The sequence below is a fragment of the Salarias fasciatus genome, assembly GCF_902148845.1.
Source record: "Salarias fasciatus chromosome 7 unlocalized genomic scaffold, fSalaFa1.1 super_scaffold_4, whole genome shotgun sequence".
NCBI lineage: Eukaryota > Metazoa > Chordata > Actinopteri > Blenniiformes > Blenniidae > Salarias > Salarias fasciatus.
The window spans coordinates 16237831-16264493 of NW_021941229.1; the positions used below are offsets into that span (position 1 = coordinate 16237831).

The window sequence follows — 26663 nt, forward strand, 5'->3', positions numbered from 1 at the left end:
TTTACGTTTAAAAAAAAAAATTGGATATTTGACAGCCTAAACATCGACAAAGCAAATTTTGCAAATGCACTGATCTTATTCCAATATTTTAAAAGTGTTAAGAATCAAAAGCATGTGCGACACCGACTGTAGATTGTTTACGTTCCTTCTCATCTTCCGGGTTACGTTCCTACGGCAACGCGTAGTAGCTTCCTCTCAAAGGATCATGGGAAATAATTCAGGCAACTGAGGCGGAGGGAGTTTCGAAATATTTTCAAATTATTTACAGTATAGCTTCTAAGCCTTTTGTTATATAACATCAATTGCTACTTTCCGGCGTGACCACAATCTGTAAGTAGAGCGTGTGTGGTTTAAACTCTTTTTTTTTTGGAATACCAATCCTTCGACAGAAAAACAGCTAGGCGGCTAACACCAGTAAACGGCTTCGTTTGATCTAGGGCTTTTTGTTGTTGTTGGTGAAGCATTAAATATATGTTACTAAAACGCGTTGTAACACCTGTGCGGATATATTTTATTCATTGTTATCCATGTACAAATTTTTAATCGATGCTTTAGAAGTACGTTTGCGTCCGTAGAAGTACCTAGCTGTGCACAAAAAACCTAATGTTTACATTGCCGCTAATAATAAACACGTTTCATTTCACAAGTCGTGTAACTTCACGGTACCCTCCTCTCTCAGTTGGAACCGAGTTCCTGAATGCATATCCACGACGAAGAACGAATGCTATCGAGTGAAAATGGAGCTGAGGTTGGAGGTCGTTGTGTCATCGAGCATCAAACGGAAGAAACCATGGCCGAGATTCTGCTGGCTTGGACAGGTGCGGAGAATTTTATCTGAGCTCATCGTATCACAAGTGTTACTGTTGCTGTATCAGAAGCAAATGAGAGTAAATTTGTGTCGTTACCCTTTAGGAGAGGGAGTCTGTGTTTCTGTTAGATGACAAACGGATCAGTGAGATCAACATGGTGTCTGGCCGTACGAAGAAAAGGACTCCTAAACTTCACCATCTGCTTAAAAGTGTGGTGACAATGACTTCATCCCACAATGGTGAGTTCAATGTGTAGATTTATGTTGGTATCCAACAGTGTTCAGCAATATGACTTCACTTACTCCCATCATGTATTATTATTGCTTATATTTCTTGTACTGTATTCAGTGTAGACATATTCAGACATATCAGCCCTGATCATGAATCACGTGTCTATTGTTTTTAAGGTATGTGGCTTTGTGGACTTTTGGTCACTGGAGAATTGTTCCTGTGGAACAAGGACAAAGATTTGTTGAAGACAACTGCATCGGTCCCAGAAGTAGTTAGGATAATTACTTCTGTTCAAGGTAGAACAACAATCTTTATGTTCATACTTTATCACTCCAGCTGTACACAGTGTAGTATTACATCAAATATCATGTTTGTTTTAATGTCTTGATCTTTTTGCGTTTGTACAGGAAATCCCCTGAAAGTCTCTCTCCAGGTTTCGTTGGATGGAATGCGTGTGCTCCTGGTCACCAAAACTGGGCAAGTGTTTTTATGGGAATGTCAAGATGTGAAGGATCTGACAGGACTGCGTGACGGCCCTGTGAAAGGACACTGGGTGCACATCCATCCACTTGAGAATATCATGCTGCCTTCTTCTCAAGACAAAGAAGCTTCACAGCACACTATCTTTGTCAAGACAGAGGTCTGTAGACAGAATGGAGATTATATTTGTCTAATCTTTCAATGTTTTAACTTTCCTTTGACGTGGATGTTTCTGTCTCTCGTCTAACTCTCTCAGGAAATGGGTGATACCTGTTTAACAGCATTTGTTTTCACATCTGGAAAGAAGCTCGTTATCACCTTCCTTAAAATTCAGTGGGAAGAGGGCCGTGTCAGAGATGGGTGAGTGAACAGGTCGTTGTACTGTTAAGGACAGCAGTCCTGTTGGTTATTTGTTGTAGTTCATATTACATATCTTTGTAGATCCGTTGGATTTAGCCTACAGTGGACTTCCAAGACGTACCCTATGTCTAACCTTACTTCAGCCTGTCAACCTGTGAAGTCCCGAGGAGCCTTGGTACCCGCTTTCTCTCCCGACGGAAAACTCTTAGCTGTTGTTTTGAACCAAAGAAATCCTAAGGTGAACATCTTGGTTCCTGTTTCTCAAATTTACTAATCCTTTGAAGTGTAAGTAAAAAATCTGGACATGTTGTTTTGAATTGCAGGCTACACAGGTCCTGTTTGTGAGCACACAGAATTTTGTCACGATATCAAAGGACCTTGGAGGATGTGGAAGTAAAAAAATGGAGATCCCCTCAAAATACATAAGGTCAGAGAAAAAGGCAAATAAAGGTGTTAGAATTCTTGGGATGCCATAATAAGCCATCTTCAATTTTCCCAGCAACATCTGTTTAACATTGAAATGTAGCTACCTGAAGTAAAACCAAATCCCCTTCATTTTTGCATCTTTTCATTGTTTCAGAATTTTGAAACAGAAAGCGTCAATATTGAAACACTCGTGGAACTATTTCTTAGATATGTCCTTAAGACTTGGACTGTTTTTTATTAAATTCTTACCTTAAATAACCACAAGGTGCCTTTTCTTAATATAACTTTGAAATCTGTTTATTTCTGTCTTTACCCAATCAGGTCCTACTGGGTGGGGAGTATCAGCTGGTCACCGGGAGGCCTTTTCTTGGCCTGCGTTTTGAAAAGAGGTTCTCTTCTCATGTTGGCTCGGCTCGGAGGTCTCCTCTCTCTCTCGACCTCTGGTTGCAACGTTGACTTTGGCCCTGCGCACTTCCTGCCGCTGCACCCCCTGGTTACCTACAGGTGTGTTTACTATACTGATGAGTGTTTGATAGAATATATTGATTTATTGACGTGTCACTCGGCCATCTTTGCTATCAACTATTCCATGTTTTTTTTTTGTTTTTTTTTTTTTGCAACGACCAGGCCGCCGATATCAGCGGGGAAAGCAGACGCTTCGCTGTCCAGCTCCAACATGTCCGAGCGTGACGTGATGAGGCAGCGGTATTCTGTCACCTGGCATCCACAGCTGATGTATCTCATTGTGTCTGATGGATACCTAGCCACTGTCACAAAGGTGCTGGACAGGCCTTCGCCTGCTCTGTTAATGAAAGCACTACTGACAGACATCAAAGTGGACCTAGAGAAGGCCAGCCAAAGACTGGATGGATTACAGGTGATTATCCAGTGATTTTGATAAATGGTTCAGACTTAAGTGTGATCTTTCACTGTTTTGTGAAGATACTGATGCATTTTGAATAAAATAGAAGAGAATAGATTGTCATTGATTGCTTTATTTGCATACTTTAATTATTTTCAGACTCAGGCAAAGGCCTGGCTGGAGTCAGTGTCTTCTCTGAACCCGGACAGCAGCCTAGAACTGTTCAACTCCACTGCTGCAGCCGGACCCAACACGACAGGCGCTGTCTTCTCAGCCACTGTAGATGGATCCACTTTGCCACTTTTCCTACAGGATCAACAGACATTGGGTGGTACCAAGGAACTTTTTGAAAGCGTTCAGGTTAATAAAATAATGAAATGTGCGAATTTTGTGTTGAAACTATAATTTCACACGAAACATAAATTCATTGCCTGTCTGCTATTATTGTTTTCTAGGCTTTTTTTGAGGACGACTCTGATGTCGATGGGCTTCCTCCTGGCTCTCATGCTGAGGATGATGGACGCTTGGAGTTTGCCTCAATGTTCGACACACTCCACGCCATTGACACACATTCTGACACTGCACTCGTCACAAGCCCAGATTATGAAAGAGATTCCCCTGAAACTGAGAAGAAGCCTCTTCTTCACCGTGAACTTCAGAAGATCCAGACTAGGCTGCTGACAGCCTGGGCTTTCAGCATGTCTCTGGGAAATGCTATTGAGCACAGAGCTCGCCTGCTGAAGCATACTCTGTGCTGCATGGTGCGATTCGCTGCCTTAGTCCACTTGATCCCCAGTTCTGGAGAAAATAATGCTTCATCAAAGCTCTTTCACCTGATCAAAGTAATTCTATCTTTCCTTCCCTGGGACAGCTCTCCCTCACAAGGGCCGCGCTGCCTCGGATTGATAGTGGAGTTTAGTAAACAGTTAATACGTCTTCTGCTGACCCCCCACCCTGATAGCAGTCACTGGAATCTGCCATCTCAAGTTCTGTCTCAAGCCATGCTTGTCTTGCAGCTGGTCTCTGATTCTCTTGACCATGCATACAACCTGCAGCAGAGAGCTTACTGGTCCTCTGCAGAGAAGGAACCTCCTTCTCAGCCATCGCAGCTCTGGTTCTCAGACGTATTCTGTGTACGTCTGCTGCAAGATGACGAGAAAAAATCCAACAGTGTACAGCCGTCTCGGCCCATTCCCCAGCGACCATCAAGTAGGTGAGGAAAAAGGGTAACTCTAAACATAAGAGAACGTAACCCCCATTTTTAGCCATTTCTATTAGAAAATATTAGAAAACAAGCCAACCTATTCTTCTAATGACGATTTCCACTTTTGCAGGTTGTTGGGAATATATCAGATGCTGTACAATATCACCAAACAGTACGTGGAAGAACTGAAGCACTTTGCTGGCTGTGAGAAGGAAGAGCAGCAGTTGATGGCCATCATGTCCCAGATCCAGACAGCCCTGCAGGCAGCAGGAGAAAGGCTGGAGGGCAGTCCTGCCCTGCTGAGTTATCCAGGTTCGAAACAGCAACTAGTCATCCAACTGTGGTTATGAAACACTGGAGATTTTAGACACAGATTTAATTTTTTTTTTTTTACCTGTAAAACATGGCTCCAGAATGATATCTCTAAATTTGACCATTCTTTCCGTATGCAGCAGAGTAATGCACCCACACCAATAAACCACTTTCTGACACATGTAATTGTGTTTGTGTTTTATTAAAGCTGAGCACTTGTTGTCCCCTCCAGGTGAACATCTTTTCTTGTGTGGCTCCTACACCAAAAGTGCTCAAATGTGGAAGATACAGATCTGCGAAGAAAGTAACAAAAGTAAGAACTGTCTTTATTAGTTTATATATATATATATACACACACACACACATATATATATACAATGGGGGAAATAAGTATTGAACGCATTAACTGTTTTGTCATTACATTTATTTCCAAAGATGCAATTCATGTGACATTTCTTCCAGACACTGGTATTAACTCAAATAATCCACACATGAAAAGAAATCACAACATTCAAATCCATAAATAGTGATTATGTGGAATTAAGTGCAATAACACAGGAAAAAAGTATTGAACACACCATGGGAAAGCTGTATAGTTTGTCAAGGAAAGGCACCATACCATCTCACACCTGAAAATAATTAGTCTTTGTACTTCCTATAAGTGCAAACCAACATCAGCTGGGTTAGTGCTAATTGATGGCCCTATAAACAGGTTGTTTTTTCACCAAGTAGTCAAACAAGACACATCTCATGATGGGTAAAAGCAAGGAGCTCTCTCAAGACCTTCGCAGCCTGATTGTTGCTCAGCATCAGAATGGAACTGGTTACAGACTTATCTCAAAGAATCTGAGTATTCCAGTAAGCACCGTTGGGGCCATTATCCGCAAGTGGAAGAAGCATCACCTTATCATCAACAGGCCGCGCACAGGAGCTCCTCGCAAGATTTCTGACCAGGGAGTCAGAAAGATGGTCAGAAGAGTTCTCAAAGAGCCAAGGACCACCCGGAAAGCACTCCAGCAAGACATGGAGGCAGCAGGTACAAGTGTTACAGAGAAAACGATAGGCAATGCACTCCACCGCCATGGCCTCTATGGACGCTCAGCCCGCAAGACTCCGTTCCTCAAAAAAAGGCATGTTGAAGCTCGTCTAAAGTTTGCTAAACAGCATCTGGATAAGCCTGTGGAATACTGGGAGAATGTTGTCTGGTCAGATGAGACCAAAATTGAACTTTTTGGCTGTCATACTACACACCATGTTTGGAGGAGAAATGGCACTGCACATCACCCAAATAACACTATACCAACAGTGAAGTTTGGTGGTGGAAACATCATGGCATGGGGTTGTTTCTCATCTCGTGGTACTGGCAGACTTCATATAATTGAAGGAGCAATGAATGGAAACATCTATCGGCAAATTCTTGAGATGAACCTCCTGCCATCCACCAGGATGATGAAGATGAGACGGGGCTGGACCTTTCAACAGGACAACGATCCGAAGCACACGGCAAAGTTGACTCTCGAATGGTTTAAAAAAAAGAAAATCAATGTGTTAGAATGGCCCAGTCAATCACCTGACTTAAATCCGATCGAACATTTGTGGAAAGAACTAAAGATAAGGGTTCACCAGAGGGCACCAAAGAATATTCAGGATTTGAAGACAATCTGTGCGGAGGAATGGGCAAAAATCGCACCTGAGCAGTGTGGGCGATTAGTTCATACATACAACAAGCGTCTGGAAGCAGTCATTGCAAACAAAGGCTTCTCCACAAAGTATTAAACGAGTCTCAGATAGTGTGTTCAATACTTTTTTCCTGTGTTATTGCACTTAATTCCACATAATCACTATTTATGGATTTGAATGTTGTGATTTCTTTTCATGTGTGGATTATTTGAGTTAATACCAGTGTCTGGAAGAAATGTCACATGAATTGCATCTTTGGAAATAAATGTAATGACAAAACAGTTAATGCGTTCAATACTTATTTCCCCCATTGTATATATATGTATATATATATATATATGTGTGTGTGTGTGTGTATTTATAAAATTTTGATGAATGTTATTGTCACTATTTCATTTGTTTCTGTTGTCTCTTTCTGTTAGATTGCGATCGAAGTGTGTATCAGGAGAAACGGCTTTGTCTGGCGCTCCTCTATAGTCTTTTGTCGCAGTACCAGCTAAAGGAAGCACAGGAGTTGGGGGACCACATGGCCCAGCTGGTACTGAACAGGGCTGGACACCACAAGGACCGCTTCACAGGTCAACCATAATTATTATGTGTGAAAGCTTTTTTTTTTATATCATTTTTGAATCATTTTATGCGGCCAAATTCAAAGTAACTCCTGTATTTTCATACACTTCACACTTCTCATATTTCAGGTTTTGTAGCATTTTAACATGGGTGGTTTCTAACCGTTGCATATGCTCTGCAGCAGACTCTCTTCCTTGCTCGTGGCTGCCGGCGAACCTTCACCCTGATGCAGCCTGTGCTGTGATCCAGACTCTGGGGAGATTCATGGCCTCTTACTTCACCAACCAACCGCTTCACATTCTGCCTCCTCACAATGTAGCCGTCTTACCCCCATTACATCTACCTCACGGTGCGTTTCCAAAACATATTTGGTTGATAAAATGTCATTCGCCGGTGTTTGATTCTATGTCTTGCTTTCAGGACCCAGTTCTGGGCGCTTGGTGCCCTTGTGTCAGGAGGAAGTGGCCAGAGCAGTGCGACAGCAGCATCTATCACAGGTGTGGACTGTGGACTATGCCCAGGATCTGCTGCTGCTCGGGGGTCTGCTTCCTGAGGCTGTGTGGCTGGCCTCGAATCTGGGTGACTGGAAAACAGCGGTATCTCTGAGCCTGGCCTACACCAGTTACTGCAAAGACCATTCCACATTAGCTCGGTCAGTTCAAAAGTATTTACTAAACAAGATGAGGTTATGGTTTATTTACTGCGTTGATTAAATCTGTTCTCGACCGTCTCTTAACACAGGCTCAGGAGAAGAGAGCTCCACCTGCCACCAACTCTGAAACCTGAAAGCATTTTTCAGACGGAGTTAGAGTGTCTTCTCTGCATCGAGGCTGACTCAAAAGAGCGCAAAGACAAAGATGACGACAGAAGCTTGTCGGGTCAGCAGGATCTGGTATTTTTACAATATAAACCCAATGTCCACCTCAGACTTTGAACCTTATCTGTTTGTTTGCCATTCTTCATTAGATCTTTTGGATGGGGAAGACTGGGACCTGCTGCGGGTTTCCATACAGGACATTCTGAAGGCTTCAGTCATTGCAGGAGTCAATGTCATGTCGTCACCTTTGTCGTCTTTGCTGGACGCAGCCAAAGAACTTTGTTCTTCCCTTCCTGCCTTGGTGCCCATGGGCCTGTATCTGCCATCTCCACCTCTCTATTGTCCACAGCCTTCTCCCAACACGCAGGTACAGTTCAGTGAGATCAGGTTCTCATATGTCTTAATTTACATTCTGTAATTAAATGTTGTTTCTTTCTAATGTTCAGGACAAATTGGGGACATTGAGCGAGCTTGCAGAAGTTAGTTGCCGACACAAAGTGTCTGGGATTCTCCAGAGGCTGCTGCTCCTTCTGAGATCTGGTCGTTGCTGCTATCCCGCTGCACAGTGGTACATCAGTCATCTGCGTCGGGCCAGACATCTACTGCACAAGGTATTAAAAAAAAATAATGGTTAAAAAATTATTTTTTAAATCAGATTAGATGAGCTTTTTCAGACATTCAATATAGAGTTACAGCTCAATCTTAAAGATGCTTTTTGACTCTGCAAGCGCCATATAGAGCGGTCTGAAGTCTGAACTTGGACCAAGGATAGTGTGTTCTCACTGTTCGACGTCTCACCTCACAGCAAGAGGCTTCTAATCACGATCACAGAGTGCCAGTGTGTAATCTTATTTTCAGATCAAGAAGAGATATCCCTACCCGTCAGTGCCTGAAGTGGAGAAGACCTTCCCGGAAGGACTGATGAGATTCGTCACCCGCAGTGGTCACTTCAGACACGGGCCCAATAAAGACGGAAACTTGGATGCTGACACCATTCAGATTATCAGTAAGAAGAAAGCCACAGTGAATCGTCGGATTCAGAGTTTCTGATCTCATATCTATATTTCCTCTCCAGTCTGTTTCAGGGAGCTGTGTGCGCTCTGCTGGATGCTTCATGTCAGGGACCAACTCTCCGTTTTCTGCAGGAGGTATCACAGTGTGAGACAGAGCGGCAGAGACGAACACGTAAGACATTTCTGAGTGTGCAGCATGTGTTTGTAATTAACTGCAGCCATTAATGCCCAGTAAATTCCAATTTGTATTTGTGTTTCCGCAGCTGTCTGGTGAGACAGAGATGAATTCTGCTTGTGTGGACGCTCTCCACTGGGCCTGCCGGTTTCTGCCTTTCTCACGTTTTCTCAATGCTGAAGAAATCCTTCAGGACATCCTGCTTAGCTTTGTTTCTGAACTGCCTCCGGTGCCTCTGGTGAGTTTTTTTTTAAAATACACATTATATATGATAGTAATTGAGGCCTTGGAAATAAAAAATAATTTTTTTTGTCTTGGCTTTTCTATTTCCTAGGTGGCAGACACACTGGTACAAGCCTTCCCAGATGAAGAAGAGTCTGTCAGAGTCCCTCTGAGAGAAAAATATAACTCGCTGCTGCAGAGACTAAGGCAATGCCGTGTCCTCGGTATGCTTTTAGTTTTCATTAACTGGTTTATTTCTTATTTTCCCCTGCACCTGAAAGAATGTAATTTATGACGTGACAATTATTTATTATAATCTAAGATCCTGGTGATATCTAAATTGTGTTTAGAATGAAATCTGGAGATATTTTACTTTTGTGTGAGTTACATGTGGTCATGTCATAAGAATGTGATTGTTGTATTTCAGAAGAGCAAAAAGAGGAAGAGAGCGAGTTGATGATGATTCTGATTCAAGACAAATTCAGGCAAAGGAAAAAACATCTAGGACGTCTGCAGAGGCACATCGGCCCCACTGTGCTCCATTTGTGGGAGAAAGAAGATGAAGAGGTGGACAAAGGAAGCAAGCACGGGATGGCAGTGCTAAGGCAACTTTCTCTGGGAACAAGTTTGAGCACCAGCAGCCTGGCCGACTGCAGGCTTCCCCCTGTGTGCAGTGACGGAGACACGGCAGAGAACACATCGGAGGCCATCTCTCCTGAACAGCCGAGCAGAGCCAAGATCAGGTAGCCGATGTTGAATACCTGTACTACCATACTCTGTGCTGTGGCGCATCTGTGTTCTGACTTATTGTATGAACTTTGTTCTTTTTAGGAGCAAAGAAACAAGCAAAGTTAAAGAGAAAAAACTAGCAAAGAAAAGCGCTGCTAAGACCAACAGTGTCATGAAAGAGGAGGTCCAAGCCATTTCCAAGGAGAACCAGCAACCCTCCCTTCCAGTGGTTGGAACCTGGGAATTTGAGCTAGAAGATGAGGAGTATTTGAATTTTCTGGAGCTCTTCCTCAGCTATGTGCTAGAGAAGGACAGCAAGGATGGAGAAGACTCGAGCAATGAGCCTCCCCTGTTGAATGGCTTCTGCTCTGAGATAAGGGAGAGAGAACTGCACTCCCTCACCTTCGATGTGCTCACGACTATACGTCGTCAGAGAGATGGGCATCTACCAGCAAGAAAACATCTGGGAAGTGATCCACCGGTGTTCAGAGCTGGTTGCTGTTACAGGCCTGTGGGTCAAGGAAGAACACCTGAGCGCCTCCCTTCCTCTGCCTGCAGTGACGATCCCGTGTCCAGGATGAGCGTTACTGTCACTTCCCAACCTGGATGGAGAACCGGGAAACAGAAAGGCTTGTTTGGACTCAAACAGCAACACAGCGTGCCTTTAAACCGCCATGGTTCTGAAGCTGCCTTTATCACCGAGCAGCCATCAGACTGCTCCACCCATGGCACCTCGGTGACTGTGGCCGCTGTAACTGAACTGCAGCAGGGCCTGGATCCCAAACTGGAGGCTCAGTTTCCCAAACTGGGCAGACTGCTGGAGTGGATGGTACGCTGGGCCGACAGGAGGGTCCTGCTTGGGCATCATGGTAAAAAGAAGAAAGAAAAGCGAGTGGAAAGTATGGCAACGGCTGATGAAGGAGTGGTGATCCGGGTCAAAGCCTCAGCGCCGGCCATCCTCACTTCCCTCAGCTTGCTGGAGCACAGGTATGCTGCCCTGTTCGGGACCGACCGCTGCAGTGCTCACATGCAAGTCCCGCAAGCGCAGTGGATCGTCGCCCCTGTGCTGCAGCCTGCGGTGGGCGGGCCACCTGAACGGGAGAGCAGCGTTGATACAGGCTACCCTGGATCGGTCAACACCCCCGTCAATGTTGTTGATCACAGAGTCCAGCAAGAAGAAGTGGCCATGTGAGTGCACCATGTGTTCTTCATAGATTGCTCTATTTTGCACTCGTCTGAATATTCTTGCAGGAGACATTCTGGCGGTTTAATCAAAATGAAAGTAAATAGATGAATAATGACAATGCAGTTGCAGTTAAAGCAAATGTACGAATATGAGCTTAGTTTGTACTCTTGAGAATCTAAGAGGTTTAAATAAATTCTTTGTCTTGCAGTGGTGAACAGTCTTCAGATGAACCAGAGGAGGAGACAGTTCACAGAAGGCCTCTCCTTACGGACCAGGCTCAGTTGACGTGTGATGCTGAACTGAGACAGTCACACTTTCTCGACGACAGTGATGTAACTCCTGAAAAAGAAGGTCTGCTGCTACATTACATTGGCTCGGCTGAGATGCATCAACGCAGCCTGCGGTGGAGAATACTCACCGTTTTGTTTCACGCTTGCAGTTACCGATATGTGCAGTGAGGCCTTGGAAGTGACGTCTTCCTGTTCCAGTGAGGACATCTCTGGAAACATCTGCACACCAGATATGGTTATTATTGACATTTAATATTGCCAGGCCTTATTTTTATTGTCACAGGTCTCAAAAGCCTGACATAATTGTTGTTTTATTGTCTTTTCAGAGTTTGAAGCTGGCAGAGTTAGACTGCTCAGTCAAAACCAATGATACCACTCAGTAAGTTTTGAATTAATCATGATTGTTTGTTTAAATGTGATATCGCAGATGTTTTTTTTTTTCCTAGAAGTAGAATAATAACTGTCATTAAGCTCCTAGCAGTGGCTTGATCACTGTTGATAAAACTTTACAATGTCAGGCTTTATGTCTGCACATTTTGCAATTGGGACCACAGATTAACTACAGAGAAGCTTTTCTGAAGTGATAATTATAATTTTTCAGCCACCGTTTTGCCGGGATCCTTCACACCGACCCACATCAAGAAGTCCCTGCTTCGCCCGTCGATGAGCCGAAGACTCCTGTTCCCACAGAAGTCTCTGATTCACCTGGGACGTGTCTCCCCAACTCAACTCTCAACCCTGCAAGCGATCAGGCACACACCTCCACCGCAGCAGCTGCCAATCAGTCATCAACCCATGAAGCTCCACCAGTGAGACAACATCTGGGAGAAGATTTATTCAGGCTTATTCAGGTAAGGGAATAATGGCCAAAAGAAATTCCTTTGATTCACAAATGATCTCAGAACTGAGTACATTTCATTTTTGTTTTTGCAGCATATTAACTACATGAGTCTGAGGGACGTTCTCCAAGCCTCATTCTCTAATGTACAGAACTCTATGGCTCAGTCCAATATGATCTCCTCACTAAATAATGTGCCTCCATCATTAACTGCCAACTCCATCCCTGATCCATTTGCCCCTCGTGTTCAACCCACCACCTCTGGAACCCCTCAATCACAAAAACCCGTGCCAACATCAGTATGCACCAAGCCCCACGTCAGCCAGACCTCTGACTGTGCCCCGGTTCACCAGCCTGCGATGCAAAGCTCAGTCAGAACGGCTTTGGCAGCACACCAGTGTCACCCCGACAGGAAAACACTTCCCACTGCTAGTGGGGCAGGTGTAAATTATCAGGTATGGTTGAAACGCATTTTTCAGTTTCGACTGGTTAACTTACCTTTGAAACAAAATCACAGGTGCACCAAAGTAATTTTCACTCGTCTTTTCCTCAGGAAATGCAGCCTCTCTCCGTCCAGGCAGGATCCCCGGAGCCTCTTTTGAGAGAGAGCAGGAGGCTCATCCCCTGCTCAGAGGGACTTCTGGCCACAACTGACAGCAATCACACCTTACGCACTACTTCTGTGGTGTTGCCTCTGAGTGGTAGTGCACAAAATGAGTCTGCTCCCCACATGCTGGGCCTGAAGTTACTTCAGCTCCACCGCCCCCCTTTACCACAGCAACGTGTCCCGCAGTGTGCATCAACACAGCCGCCGCAGGCTGAGCACACTGCCAACCCCGCCTCACTGGAAAACAATCAGCACATGTCAAAACATAGCGACCAAAATACCTCGGTTAAAAGAGGCCGGGACAAAAAAGTCGGATTGAAAAGATGCCCTGCTTTTAATTCTTCACATGACCCGACACCCAGAAGCTCCCAGCACAAGTTCTGGCCACCGGAGAAGCCCAGAAATCAGGAGTTTTCACTGCTTCCTCCAATGTTACCAGCTCACACAGCTGCGCCGGTGCAGGGCCTTCGCCTGCTGAGCTTTCATTCTGCTCCACAAAGCAACATTACCTTCCCCAGACTCCATTTCCGATCTTTCTCCAGACCTGCTGTCATCACAGCTCCAATGACAGAAACACCTGTGATCAAGCTCCTTCATATTGATTCTGGACCAAAAATAGTCAGTATTTCACTTTTTAAATTTGGTATAGTTACGTCTTGTATAGTTACTCATGTATGGATGTGTGTTTCCTCAACAGGTGATGCCCATGCCAGCTCCTTCTGTACAAATGACCAATCTCATGTCTGTAGAAGAGTTGGCCAATTCAGTGATTAGGAGGCAGAGTGCTGAAGAGAACCGGCTGCAGTTGCTGAGAGCAGAGCCATCTAATAAAAGCACTACAGGGACTACTCCTCTTTCCAGTTTGAACTCCAGAAAAAGGCAATTGCATGTTTGCTGTAATCCCAATATTGTTTTCCTTGCAACGAAGACAGCACTCATGATACTGACTTTGCACTAATAGGCACAAGAGGAGAGAAGAGAAGGCAAGAAAAGCAGAAGTCAGATTCAAACCAAACGACTCGATCATCCCCACACAAGAGGTAGGACACTCTTATTCTGACAAGTCTGCCTATTACATTATAATCATGTTTTCTCTTGTGTATTTAGCCAGCTGAAGTGCCTGTAACTGAACAACCTGCATGTGCTGAGGATGTCCCGTCTGCAGAGGACGTCTCCATTCCACATGGTTAGTGTCAAACACCCGCATGAGAGCCAAACGTACGACTTCCACGTTTCTAACTCAATGACTTATATATCCTGATTATTCCAGCTAAAAAGAGAGGATCAGATCGGTTCACGCATTGTCATGGGTTCAAATACAGTTTTATCACAATGTCACAATTTTAAATGTAAATAATTCTTGCTGGAATGTTGGACTTCCTGGTCTTTTGGTTTGTTTGTTTTTTAAAATTCCAATTATATCTTGGGAAAAACGTCAGGAAATCTGACATTTCACCAAGAACTAAGTGGAGTCAGACAGACAGCAGTGTTAAATATTTAAGCTCTGTGAGAGGGACGCTTGTTCTGACAGTTTGAGAACCCCTGCTGTTGAGGAGGTGTAATTGTGTAATTGCCAAAGGGCTCATCTAAAATGTATGCATTTCATTTGAAATGTCAAGTAGTTGATTTTATTACTTGTCAGATGAAAGCCATACTTTGAAACTGCTTAGAAATGAAGTTCCCTAAAAGGTTTAGCTCTCACGCTAATTTATTCTCCGGTCCTGAATGTCACACGTACAATACACTGTAAAATTTAACCAGACAGCTGGCTGCAATATTAAGTCCCAATTACTTCTCTGTCGATGTGCTGTTCTTAAACTCTCAGGATCTTCAGATGCTTTCCTAACAGGTCTGACACTTCCGGATGAAGTCAGGTCCGCTTCAGCCGAGCTCCACGCTTTTGAATCCGCAAGTAAAAGACCCCCGGAGTGTCATGATGCTTTCACGAACACAGAACCACGTGAGTTCAAATTAATGATATTGGAGTTCTTTTACACAGGAGAGATTCTCGCCAGAACTGATTATTTTGTGTATTTCAGGTTGTTCTCTGACGCTTGTGGATAAAGCTGTGTCTGCCCAGATCTCTGTGCCGACAAGTAGCCCAAACTGTGAGTTGATTTTAAAATCCTGGGTTCAATTCAACAGAATTTCTTTTTTTGTGTGTGTGTGTGCGTATTTTAGGACAGTGCATCAAAAATGAATATACTTGGAGAGTATAACAATTTCTATTTTCTCCTTCTAGCAAAAGAGAGTTTCCAGATTGATCGTGGAAACCCTGTTCAAGACTCAAAGGAGACTCTGCAAGAACCAGAGAGCCTTCAGGTAATAGTCTGAACAGATAAAGGAGCTTCAGCTCTTCATGCAGTCACTTGACTTTGTCAATATTTTAGGCACATAACTATTCTTCATTGTCGTCAGAAGATGGTTTATAATATGCCATTTCATTTTTTGTGGGTTTTTGTCATTTCTCGCAGGATGTCGGTGGCCGACAGTTCATAAGCATCTTAGACCTAAAGGATACAGGATACCATCAAAACCTAGAACCCCATCCCAGCCCAGGAGCACCAGAAGTGTCTTCCATCGGCGATTCTTCACCGGCTCTTGCTCAGCTTCATTTTTTTACAACCCCTGAGATCATAAGTGGATCTGCTGCAGCTTCTGCTGATGATCCACGGCCCTCTACCTCAATTCCAGATGATCTCCTGAACGCTGTCACCCACTCAGGTCTTTATGAATATTTACACATAAAGGTGTATACTATTACTATTATGTCTTTACAGCTACACACACACAAAGTCCTACACACATTGATCCCTGTAAAATATTTTTTCAGAACTGCGTAACCCAGAGGAGTCACCGTCATTCTGTCTCATTGAGCCCAGGATTGTCTCAGAAAGAAGCACTTCTCCACCGGATCATGTTGTAGACGATCCCTCTGATTCTGAGATCTTTCGGGCCATTAAGTCCCAGAGTGCCGAACCTCGTCGAACCTTCTCCTCGTCTAATACAGTCTGGTTTTCCTCCCGCCTGTCGGAGCTGGACGCTCAGCTGGCTGCTCTACAGAATATTGCTGATCATTTGGAGACAGACTTCTCAAACTCAAACATGGTACGGTAGAGTGTTGTCTTGCAATTTTTACTGCTTCGGTGTTTAATGTGGAAATTTCCAATCAGACCTCTGACAGTGATTCATCCATGTTGATTCCTGTTTGTCCTGCTGTTTTTTTATGAAGTTGGTGAACAACGTGGCTCCTGATGTGAAGAGTACCACAACAGCAAAGAAAACTGTTAGACTGTCTGTACCTCTGAAAGGTAGAACCTGGAATTACTCAACCATAACGACAGCTATTGCACTGAATATCACCCCTTTTTTTTTTTTGATTCACCTTACAAGTACCTGAAAACCATTGAGGAAGCTGTAACAACTCTTTACTCTAACAGCCTGGGCTCCAAGACCTGATCCAGACCTATTAGCTGGGATGAATGTCTTTGAAGAGGACGATAAAGACGAAGAAGAGGCGTTTCAGATTGACTCCTGCAGCCCCAGAGGAAATACGTCTTATGACCTAGCTTCTCTTCACAGTCACAGAGCGGACTCTTCCTTCCCTCAAACTCCCACAAGTAAGAAATCTGTTCATGCTCTTTAACACTCATCTGACAGTGTCAAAGTTTCTTTCTCATCAAAATCAGAAAAAGGTTGTTTATCTGCTTGTGTTATTCGTTGAGTAGCTATGGTAATCTTTATGATATATATATTAAAAAAACAAAAAACAAAAAAACTTTTCTACTTTGCTTTACAGGAATGAAAGAGGAAATAACTGAAACAGACGACATAAGGTGTGTGTAAGTTCATGGAATTTTAATGACATGTAGCCATATTTAAACACATTTTCTGATATTGATGAACTTCCTCCTCTCTTTTCCTTCCTCGACTATTTTACAATCTACTGCCCTCTACCGACTGACCTGCAGCTGGGCAGAAGAGAATCTGGGTCAGAGTGGGTTATCTGATACAGCAGTAATCTTAGATGAGTTGGTGAAAGAAGGTTACTTGTCGGCGGCGGACTTGGATCTGACCTCTTTGAGGACTTCCCATCGTAGCAGGTATGACCGACACCTAAAGACAGACATGGTTCACATATATACTTACACAATGGTGATCCGACAGTGATGTGATCCACAGCCAACCAGAGCAGCCGCACGGCCGCCGGATGTCGCAGGAACGGCTTCTTCCAGAGGACGAAAGGAGAGAATTGAGAATCTGGATGAGAAGGAAACAGAGAGAAAGACTGGCGGCTTATCAAAAGCACAGAGCGAGCCTGAGAGAGAGGGAGCACAAACCTTTCTCTTCCTCTCCAGTGGTGGTGAGATATGGTTTCCTTTTTATTGGAATTAGTTTTCCATTAAGTTTAACACTGTATTCAGGATCTTATATTCATGTTGTTTTCATCTGTTGTCTGTAGCAACCAACAAACAGAAATCGAACGACCAGTCTGAAAAACAAAGAACAAAATCAAAAGTATGTATTCTTTTAGAACAGTTTCTTTTCCCGGGAGACACGTGTGTCCATATATCAACTGTTATGTGATTTACTAGGGTGATGCTTTTGGAGCACTTCAAACAACGCACCCATGAGGCTTGTTCTTTCGCCAACAATATCCTCGCCTCTCCTGCAACTGGACGCGGTCGTTTGGAAACTGATGGTCCCTTTGCAGCCGTCGCCACGCGCTCCACCTCTGCACCACCTGCTGGCAGCACTCGCAGGTATCGTCTGCACGAGTCATTTGGCCGTTCTCATGTCCTCTGATGATAATCGTTTACAAATGTCAAATTTTAACTGATCCTGAACGCCAAGTCTGACACCAGTGCTTTGGCTGTCACTCTAGGTTTCTGAATGTTTTCCACTTAAGATATCGATAACAGCTGTTGAGATTCATAAGCAACAAAAGGCAGAACTCAACTTGATGCCTCTTTCATTACTTTATAATCTAATTTTCATTACACTCCAATAAATTTTGTTTTAAATATCTTTATTTTAATGAAACAATGTACCGTATATGAACATATCACCCATTTCTTTTTCACGACAGATGTTTCATAAAAAAAATTGGGGGGAAAAAAAGACATGTTGGGTGGGAAAAGGCATTTCTTTCACTGGTAGACTGTAATGACATATGCAATATCCAATTGCTGTACTTAAATAAATATATGGGGAAAAGATGATGGATTGAAATAATGGAGATCAAATGCATCCACCTTAGAGCTTACAGTGTGTCTGCCGATGATAAAAGAAGTCTGAAGTCCAAGTCAAGGCAAGGTCGGCCACACGCTCAGCTGCAGTCTGCAGAAGTGCGAGGGCAGCCTTCAGAAGATTATCGAAGGCGACTGGGACTACACAGACCAGGTACACGATCGCATCTGAATAAACTGCATTCTAAAACTGAGTACTGATCAAAGGGTCACTAAAGTAAGAAACCTGATTTGTCGTTGTGTGTGTGGTTTCTTCTGTTGTTTATGTTTTTAGTGACCGTTTTGCCAAAGGATCGTCTCTCTCAGGTGACCAGACGTGGCATGCTGGCAGCCACAAAGAGCCCGAGTGAGCACCAGAGAAGGACAGCGCTGAACAAAACGTTCTCGACAGGGGCTGCTGGTGGAGGGACGATGAAGGAACAGATGAGAAGGAGAGACAGAGGAGAGGAAAACACGGAGCTGCACGGTCTACAGGAGTCAGAGTCAAGCAGGGTACATCTCTTTTCACTTTGATGTGGTGTGAATCCATCTTACACAATAACTCTCGAGTTGATCGCCCTATAAAAGAGTCATTGTGAAATACTTGTTACTGAGATGGAATTAGTGGGAAAAACTACTGAGAGATGACCTGGTTTTCTCATTCCTCAGGTTTTAGCAGGGCATTCGGAGGATCAGGACAACGCCTGCAGGGCCGGTACTTCCTGGATGGAGTACTTGGAGTATCTCTCTGCCAGTACAAGCAGCAGTCTCAGTTTAAGAGACTGGGCTGCGATTGAGAGGATGATGGCTGCAGAAGAAGGCTGAGTCTCTCAAGGACACCAAGAAAACGTCTTACTGACACATTAAGTAGACAGTTTCTATCAAAAAATACTTGTGCCTTTCTTACAATGAAATTAATTTCATTTTCTTAAACATCTTTGATTAATATGTTAATAGACAACAATGACTGCAATACCAGCAGTTGCTGTATTTAAAATATAAAGTTGTTTATTTATATTTTGCACTGACAGTAGATTACATGTGATCAATCAATTAACCTTTATTTATAAGGCAGCTTTTGTACAGTAAAATGCGTCACAAAGTGCTTTTTCGCATTTATCCAAATACCTATTGTATCCGTTTTATGTTTGCATACATTATCATTTGATATCAAATATTTGTGCCATTCACATTTGCTGTGATGTATTTTAATGCAGCCTTGTGCCACTTTGTGTGTCTGCCTGCTGGAATTGTCCAAGAATTAAACATATTGAATTATTTTTATTCCTGTTTTTTTGCTGTCATTGTTTAGTTTGAAAGTTGGACTGATTTGTTCACATAATTATGTATGTGTTTGTAAATGAGCTTGTGAAAGAAGTCTCTTGCACTGTTTTACTTAATGAATGTTAAAAGTGTTCCTCTGTAATGGATTGCAGATATTGACATATGGTATGTAATTAAAGTTGTTTAATTCAAAATTCATCGGTTGTTTTGTATTTTGCTGTGGATTAATGTGAGTATGATGTTGCATTTTTGAAGAGTTAAACAGATCGATTAAGGATTTCTATCAGACTTTGGCAATTACCCTGGCAGGATCTCTCATGTGAAGCTTATCAAACTGACACTCCATCCATTCCACTAAAGTAAATAATACACTTTCAGTTTCATCACTTGTCTCCCTCTGCTTTCATTTCATATCATATAATTTCCTTTAATGATGGTAAATTGAATAATGATTTCTTCTGTCTGCACTGAGATGTCAATATATCAACCTCCTAGCAGTGAAGCTGATGGATATTTGAGATTTTATCATAACTCAATAAATGGAACAATTTTTTCCCAGAGGATTGGCCAAATGTTCCACTTCTCCATGATTTACGGCAACAATGTGTTGTTGAATAAAGTAACGTATACTTTTGCAGTTCTACTTGTTCTGTTCATTGTTTTAATAGAACAGTTTATAAGCTAGGCAGAGAGTTGCTGCAGTACCCAGCATCCACCAGAAGTGGCGCTGTGATCGCAAAAAAGACACGATAGAGAAGAACTTCCGGAGGTCAAAGGTAGCCGTCCTGTTTGAAAACATGGATCCCAAAAAAGTGGAAGGTAAGAAATATTGTCCTTTATATTCCCTAAATATCATTAGTTTCACTTGAAAGGGGTTTACTCAATGTAAGTATTTCCACCGTGTCGTCGGCTGACTGGCGCAGCGCTTCTCCCACGCAGCAGGAAGAAAAGGAGCCGCATTAGCTCTTTGTGCTAGCATGGTAGCTCGTATTTTCCTTTCAGATTGTTTTCAAACAGAATTATAGAGCTCGATTAAATGTCGATAGATTTTTCACAAAATCTACAGTTTGTTTTCTGTGAAAATAATACAGAGCCTTATCGGGATCGTTGACTTTTCCCGCTCTACTAAAGTTTCCTCTCATTTTCATCTCATGAGATAAAATTAAACTTTCCATTTATCCAAGTCAAACCGACTGTATACAGCTGAGAGTTTGTTTGTGCTGTGTATATCCACTTGCTGTTTGCTAAGTATGTTGGTACATGTGTTATTGCATCAGCTGTATTAACTTTACACCAGTCAATGTAAAAACAGAAGGATAAATAATGGTCATAGTTGTATCAATACTGTGATAATCTGCTTTCATAACAGGAGGCAGCATGAGTAGTGATGGAGACATTGGAGCAGTGATGGGATTCTCTGGGTTTGGTATGTATGCTGCAGCACACACTATCACAAAATTGGAGCTTTTAGAGATTTTTTTATGTTAATCTGTCAAATCAGTTAGTTTTTACCCTGAGAGGTTTTCTGATTTTCCTTCTAGGAAAGAAAGCCCGAACATTTGACCTGGATGCTATTTTTGAGCAGACACGTCGCACAGCTATTGAAAGGAGTCAACATGTGCTCGGTGAGTTTCTGTCAGCCTCCACGTGATGAGTGGTTTCATGATTATGGTTCCAACTGTTATTGTTTCTTCCTCAGAGGAGAGGCTAAGGGAGGCCTCGGTGGATGAGCAAGGCGAGAGCTCAAAATCACTGAAACAGTCGACCTACAGTCAGAAAAATAAGAAAGCTTCCGCTCGGTAGGAGCCGATTTTTGTTTGTTTGACTGACTATTGTACAGAATTGTAAGATACGCTTCAGGCTTGAGTATTTACCTTGTCTGACGGTTTTTCTTGTCTCTTTAGACAGAAGGATGACAGCGAATCAGATGCTTCCTCAGATTCAGAGGTCATTGGTCCACCGATTCCCTCTCAGTCTGCTGCCCAGGAACAGGAAGATGATGAACTTGTGGGTCCTCCTCTTCCACCGGGTTATACAGGCAGTACGGCTGACAGCGATGACGAAGATGAGGATACACAAGATGATGACGATGATGTATGTATAAACTGCTCTATTTAACTGTTTGCTTCGCTTTTAAATTCAGATGCACATTCCACAGACTGACAACCTGAATATCAAGTTTTACTTGTTCCTTCTGAAATGGCGACTTTTTATTTTTGCTCATATTTCAACGAGAGTTCAGCATGAGTTACAGAGGTCCCTATAAGATAAACTATTGAGATAACATGTACTATACCAAGACCTAGATGCAGAGGAATTAAGCCAAAAGTTGTCTTTTGCACTCATAGACATGGAATGCCACAGTTTCGTTAATAGAAGAAGATCTAGAAAAGAATCAATTGGTTTTGTATTTGAAAAGTCTGACTTCTGTATTCCACCACAAGATGGCAGCATGAGTAAATAAAATCACTAACTGTTGTATTGTGCAGGATGACAGACTGTATAAAGGCTCTTTTCTTTATTTCAGGTGAAAAAAACTCACTATCACCCAAAAAATATCGACATTTTGCATCATGTGTTATGTGATTTTTTTATTACAGAATTTATACATTGCTGATGGTTTGACTAGAACAGTTACGTCTGACTTTCTGTTTACAATAGTCTGTATGAGTAATAACTTTATTGTCATGTAGCTGGTTTAAGTGAATATGTCGTAATAGTCCTTTAAAAATTGATGTTGTTTTGCATTATAACCACAAATCTAACTAAGTCTTCTCTTTTTTGTTGCTGTTTCCCCGTTGTGCTCCAGAACCCAGTGAAAAAGATCCCAGACACTCATGAAATTACTTTGCAGCACGGCACCAAAACAGTAAGGCTTTTACCTCTTGTACAAGTCAATTGTTCTGAATCACTGATATTTGAAGAAGCTATTTACTGATTTTAAACTCACCAAGAGAAAGATACTGTATTTCACATTTGTTTCTGTCAGAAATTGGAGGCAAAGTAAATTTATTCATATAGCAGTAATTAAAGCAAAGCGATGAAAAGTCTTTATCTAAGCAGTGAGGATTATTAAAAAAAAAATCATTAAAACAAAGTGATTACCCCGTCCAGTGCCGAGATTTAAGCTCAGGTGTAATGTTCGCCATCCTCTTCTTGTTAGTGCGGACTCTGGATACAGCATTCTAGATGCAATGCAGCTGTCTTAGCAGATTTTTTCACTTAGAACTGTAAACACACTGTTAAAATAATCCAGCCTGCTAACAATAAATGCATGAATAAATTTCTCTGAATCTCATTCAGGCCGAAATCCTTTAATTCTTGCAATATTGTCAAAAACAGAGAGGAGAGATATCATATTGCCTGCATGTGTTTTCAGATTATTATTTTTTTCAACCAACATCATTGAACTTAGATTTGAATTTTAGCACCGGATTTGGACGAAAATCCGGCTAATATTCATCTTCAGTTTTTTGTTGTTGTTGTTTTATATTGAAATAAGGAAATTTTCTCTTCAGGTGTCGGCTCTTGCCCTGGACCCCTCCGGAGCCCGCCTGGTGACTGGTGGATACGATTATGACGTGCGGTTCTGGGATTTTGCCGGGATGGACCAGGCCCTGCAGGCTTTCAGATCCCTGCAGCCGTGCGAGTGGTACGTGGAACATCAACACAGTTGCTTAACATGTGTTTAATTAGTTCCATGCAAACATCCAGTAAATCAGCTGCATTTGAGTGCACCAAAGTGTGCACACGTACACAAACACACACTCTTTTATTTAGCTTCGCTGAGCCTCATGCTAAGCGCTGGTCCTTTATCTCTTTTCATGCAAAATGAGGCTTACAGAAGCAGATGTCGAAGATATGTGGCTGTTTATGTGTGCGCATGTGTCTTTCCGTTTCACCAACGTCGGACTTTATCATCAAAGATCAAATTCTTTTTTTGTTTTTGGAAACCAGTGGGCCTCCGCTGGAGCAGGATTCCCCTTATTAACAAAAAAACATGCCACATTTAATTTGATTACAATGTAATTCAGTTCCCTTTTGGTTTAATGACAAGCTGGGCTTGATATTCAGTGCTGTTGAGGTCAACTGTCTTTCCTAAACCCCAATGCTGGATCTCTGTGTAAAACGACTGAAGACCTTCTGTTCAGTTTATGGGGAGATAAGCTCACTTTTTCAAGAGAAAAGTCTTTTTTCAGTCTCTCAACATTCCACACAAAAACATGTGAATGTAATGCATTTTTCATAATGGGATTCAGACCTCATTCTTTTCATTTCCGAACATTAAACTGCTATGGTGGTCAACGCTAAGGTCGAGTGTGTGTCGCCTTCTGTAGATCAAAGACTAATGATCACGTGTGGGTCAGATGTTGAACTGTTTTGTTTCTATAGCTACATGTTTCTACTGTTTTTTTGTTTGTGCCTGAACCATTTGGGAAATAAAAAAAAAAAAAAGCTTTTCATGTTGCATAATAGCGTCTCGGTGCAGAGGCCTTTTCGCAATCCTAGTTTTCTGTCCATGAGCACGAAGCAACACCCCTGAAATCTGAACAAACCGTCATTTTTTTTTTTTTTCTACATCGTTCGTCTTTTCAGCCATCAGATCAAGACGTTGCAGTACAGCATCACGGGCGACGTCATCCTTGTGATATCTGGCAGCGCACAAGCCAAAGTGCTGGACCGCGATGGCTTCAATGTCATGGAGTGCATCAAGGGAGACCAGTACATCGTGGATATGGCAAACACCAAGGTGGGCACAAGTGATCATCTACAATTTTGCAATCGCCTGTTTTAATCATTCTTTCAAATGATCAGATAGGTTCAGAGGAAAGATTTAGACCTTTTTATTAAATTTCTCTTTAGTTTTTTTAGGTTCCTGTGCAGTTGCAAAGAGCAGGTGGCTGGATTGACTAACATGCAAGAAATTTCTGACAATATTCACACTGACAATATAAGAAACAAGATGTTTTGGCCTCCAGTCAACCACAACTCCCCAAAGAAACAAATAAAAATCAAGGAAAATAGAAACTTGTCACAGGAAAGCCACAGAAATACCTCAGCAAATGTGTGCCTCGTTAAATGAATAAAAAGATTTTGTTCGTTTGAACAAAGGAAGCTAGAACAAAGATGCTTCTGTTTCACTTTGAGACGACAAACCGACCACAGGAGGGAAGAAACTGACGTTCTCCATGTGAAGGTTGAGCGAGATCACTGAAGATGGATCTCGATTTCCCTTCATGCCTGTTACAATTTGTCATTTTTCCCATTATTTCACTGTGAAGAAACAAAAGACAAACCATACATAAGAGAAGTGAGTTTAGAAGACAACACAGCAACAGTATGTGTATAATGCTGTTTCAACATCATTCAGTGTTGTTAATATGCTCCACAGACAAGATAAGTGGTGATCTAACCTATTTTTCAAACCTCATTGGATTTTTTTCAAAGCTCTCTGGATGTGTTGTCAGGTTTGACTTTGATAAGATACAACTACATTCTTTGATTTCCACAATTTTATGATCCAAATGAAATCATCGTCAATGATGGGCAAAGCTAGACACAAGAGCCAAGTTGCAAAAGTCTGGATTTAATATTTAGAAGGAAAAAAAAAAACATCACAATGGTTTTTGTTTCCCTTGCATAGCAACACGAGTGTGCCCAGAGTGACTGCTAATAGTAAACAAGGATGGGCTCATCTGCTCTTCTGCTCTGTGGGTGCACCCTGCCAATGCCTAATGGCAGCAAGGTGCAGCCGCTCCGTCTCCGTATGTGAGGATGATTGGCTGAGCCGTGTGACGGCTGGAGGCGGCCTCTGGGGGACGGGGACTCCGCGTGCTTCCAGGACCGTTGCAGCTCGTTTTCTTTAATATACCTGAATCTACAAAGACGGATCCTAATCGAGTGTCCATGTTTAAGGAGCCGCTCGGTGGTCGGTAACCATCTGTGGCCAGATGGGCCGTATTCGGACACGGTTTATACCACCCATATGAATGACTTGAAGTGAAGGCCCATTGATTGCCACTAAGAGTTTTCCTGGACGTCCCGCATTCTTGTCCCGCTCAGTCCCATCTGGAGCTGATGGAGGAGCTGGGTTCAATGAAAATGCGTTTTGGCCCGCTGACAGTGTCTCCGTCGATTAGCTGTGCCTCATGTGATAATTGAGTCCTTCCCTTCCACTCCGCCTCCGTTGGCACATTTATTTCTCCGCTAAAGAGAGCCCTTCATATACCTTCATTTGCTTTGCATTTTGAGTCATAATATCCAGGAAAATGGTGAAAATCTCCAGCGTGATTTTCAAGCTTGTCTTGCCTAAACAACGGTGTAAAATTCAGAACTGTCCAAACAAAGTAAGATGAGCAAATGACCGCAACAGCAAAGCCGAAACTGTAGGAAATACAGCGTTCCATGACCAAAATCATCTTCAGGAAGTCAAAGTGATTGGCCACCCATCTCAACTTTCCAGCCCATTTGCTAATTGATTAGTCATCAGATCGTTTCTCCATTTATCAGTGGAAACCTGATACATTTATTGACCTAGTTAGCGTCCGCTAACGGCAGTTGCAATAATAACAAACATGATATGTTTCAATTGTTCCCAGTTACTGGGGTTTTGTTGTCAGGGAGGGTTCTCGTCATGGCTCTGTTTGTCATTAACGCAACTCTTGTGTTTACTGTGGTTTCGACTATCAGTCTGTTTCCCTTTAGTCATTCTGCCGTCTCAAACCGTTGAGGAAGAGGAATCGTTTTGTTTAGGAAGGCAGCGTCCCGTTCGCCCTCACCGTGAAGCGCCTGTGAAGAATGTTGTTTATTTTCATGTTGTTCCCCCCCCCCGAGCAGAGCCGCGACCCGGACCACTCACAGCCCATTTGAGCTTAAACCTCATCAAGTCGCCGATGTGTATTTTTTTCACCATAAAATTTAACAGCTCAGCAATTAGTGATTCCATTTAGTCATAAAAACGGCAACGGTGTAGGCAGTTAACTTAATCAATTATTCAAGTGGCGTGTTTAAAGTGTTTGACAGTGAACAGGTCAGCCCCCCCTTCCTGATCCACACATACCGATGTCATTCGGTCAACTTCTGCTCATGCTTCCCCGAGGATCCTGTCAAATAGCGGTATGTCACGTCTGGAGCGCTCCGTGCCGCACGCTCGAGTGTTCCTCTCCGGCCTCGTGGACGGGGGGAGGCCTCTCTTTGGGTTACCCCGCTTTGAAGTCATTTGTTATGAGTAATTCTCAGCAGGACTCCTCCAGCAGAGGAAATTGCCAGAAGTTACTCCGCGAGGAGCTTTGGCTGTTTGAAGCCGTGACACAGAGCGCTGCACAGCCTCACAGTTCACC

At 42.8% G+C, this 26663-nt stretch overlaps 2 protein-coding genes across 2 annotated transcripts in view; both read left to right on the plus strand.

Moving 5' to 3' along the window:
• The first annotated feature begins 224 nt into the window (after nucleotides 1–224).
• On the plus strand, nucleotides 225–19664 carry cplane1 (ciliogenesis and planar polarity effector 1). The gene is made up of 50 exons (XM_030084508.1): nucleotides 225–330; nucleotides 680–818; nucleotides 913–1048; nucleotides 1217–1336; nucleotides 1448–1680; nucleotides 1777–1880; nucleotides 1962–2118; nucleotides 2204–2307; nucleotides 2628–2810; nucleotides 2934–3183; nucleotides 3328–3528; nucleotides 3624–4381; nucleotides 4503–4684; nucleotides 4917–4997; nucleotides 6787–6942; nucleotides 7116–7283; nucleotides 7355–7586; nucleotides 7676–7812; nucleotides 7901–8118; nucleotides 8198–8362; nucleotides 8610–8757; nucleotides 8827–8936; nucleotides 9028–9177; nucleotides 9274–9385; nucleotides 9589–9904; nucleotides 9993–11078; nucleotides 11285–11427; nucleotides 11516–11601; nucleotides 11693–11745; nucleotides 11968–12217; nucleotides 12300–12659; nucleotides 12758–13429; nucleotides 13509–13690; nucleotides 13773–13851; nucleotides 13919–13997; nucleotides 14637–14771; nucleotides 14851–14919; nucleotides 15054–15133; nucleotides 15286–15535; nucleotides 15645–15919; nucleotides 16044–16122; nucleotides 16252–16431; nucleotides 16611–16647; nucleotides 16783–16914; nucleotides 16979–17174; nucleotides 17274–17329; nucleotides 17407–17574; nucleotides 18072–18214; nucleotides 18335–18552; nucleotides 18709–19664. The coding sequence occupies exons 2-50, from the start codon at nucleotides 738–740 to the stop codon at nucleotides 18862–18864; spliced, it is 9666 nt and encodes a 3221-aa protein (XP_029940368.1). The 5' UTR covers nucleotides 225–330; nucleotides 680–737; the 3' UTR covers nucleotides 18865–19664.
• A 419-nt stretch (nucleotides 19665–20083) lies between these two features.
• The window catches only part of wdr70 (WD repeat domain 70), a 37243-nt gene continuing 30663 nt past the window's right edge, over nucleotides 20084–26663 (plus strand). Inside the window, exons 1-8 of the mRNA XM_030084509.1 lie at nucleotides 20084–20142; nucleotides 20693–20749; nucleotides 20865–20948; nucleotides 21023–21122; nucleotides 21228–21417; nucleotides 22133–22192; nucleotides 22842–22975; nucleotides 23920–24073. Coding sequence (XP_029940369.1) covers nucleotides 20121–20142; nucleotides 20693–20749; nucleotides 20865–20948; nucleotides 21023–21122; nucleotides 21228–21417; nucleotides 22133–22192; nucleotides 22842–22975; nucleotides 23920–24073 — 801 coding nt within the window. The 5' untranslated portion in view covers nucleotides 20084–20120. The remainder of the gene's footprint in view (nucleotides 20143–20692; nucleotides 20750–20864; nucleotides 20949–21022; nucleotides 21123–21227; nucleotides 21418–22132; nucleotides 22193–22841; nucleotides 22976–23919; nucleotides 24074–26663) is intronic.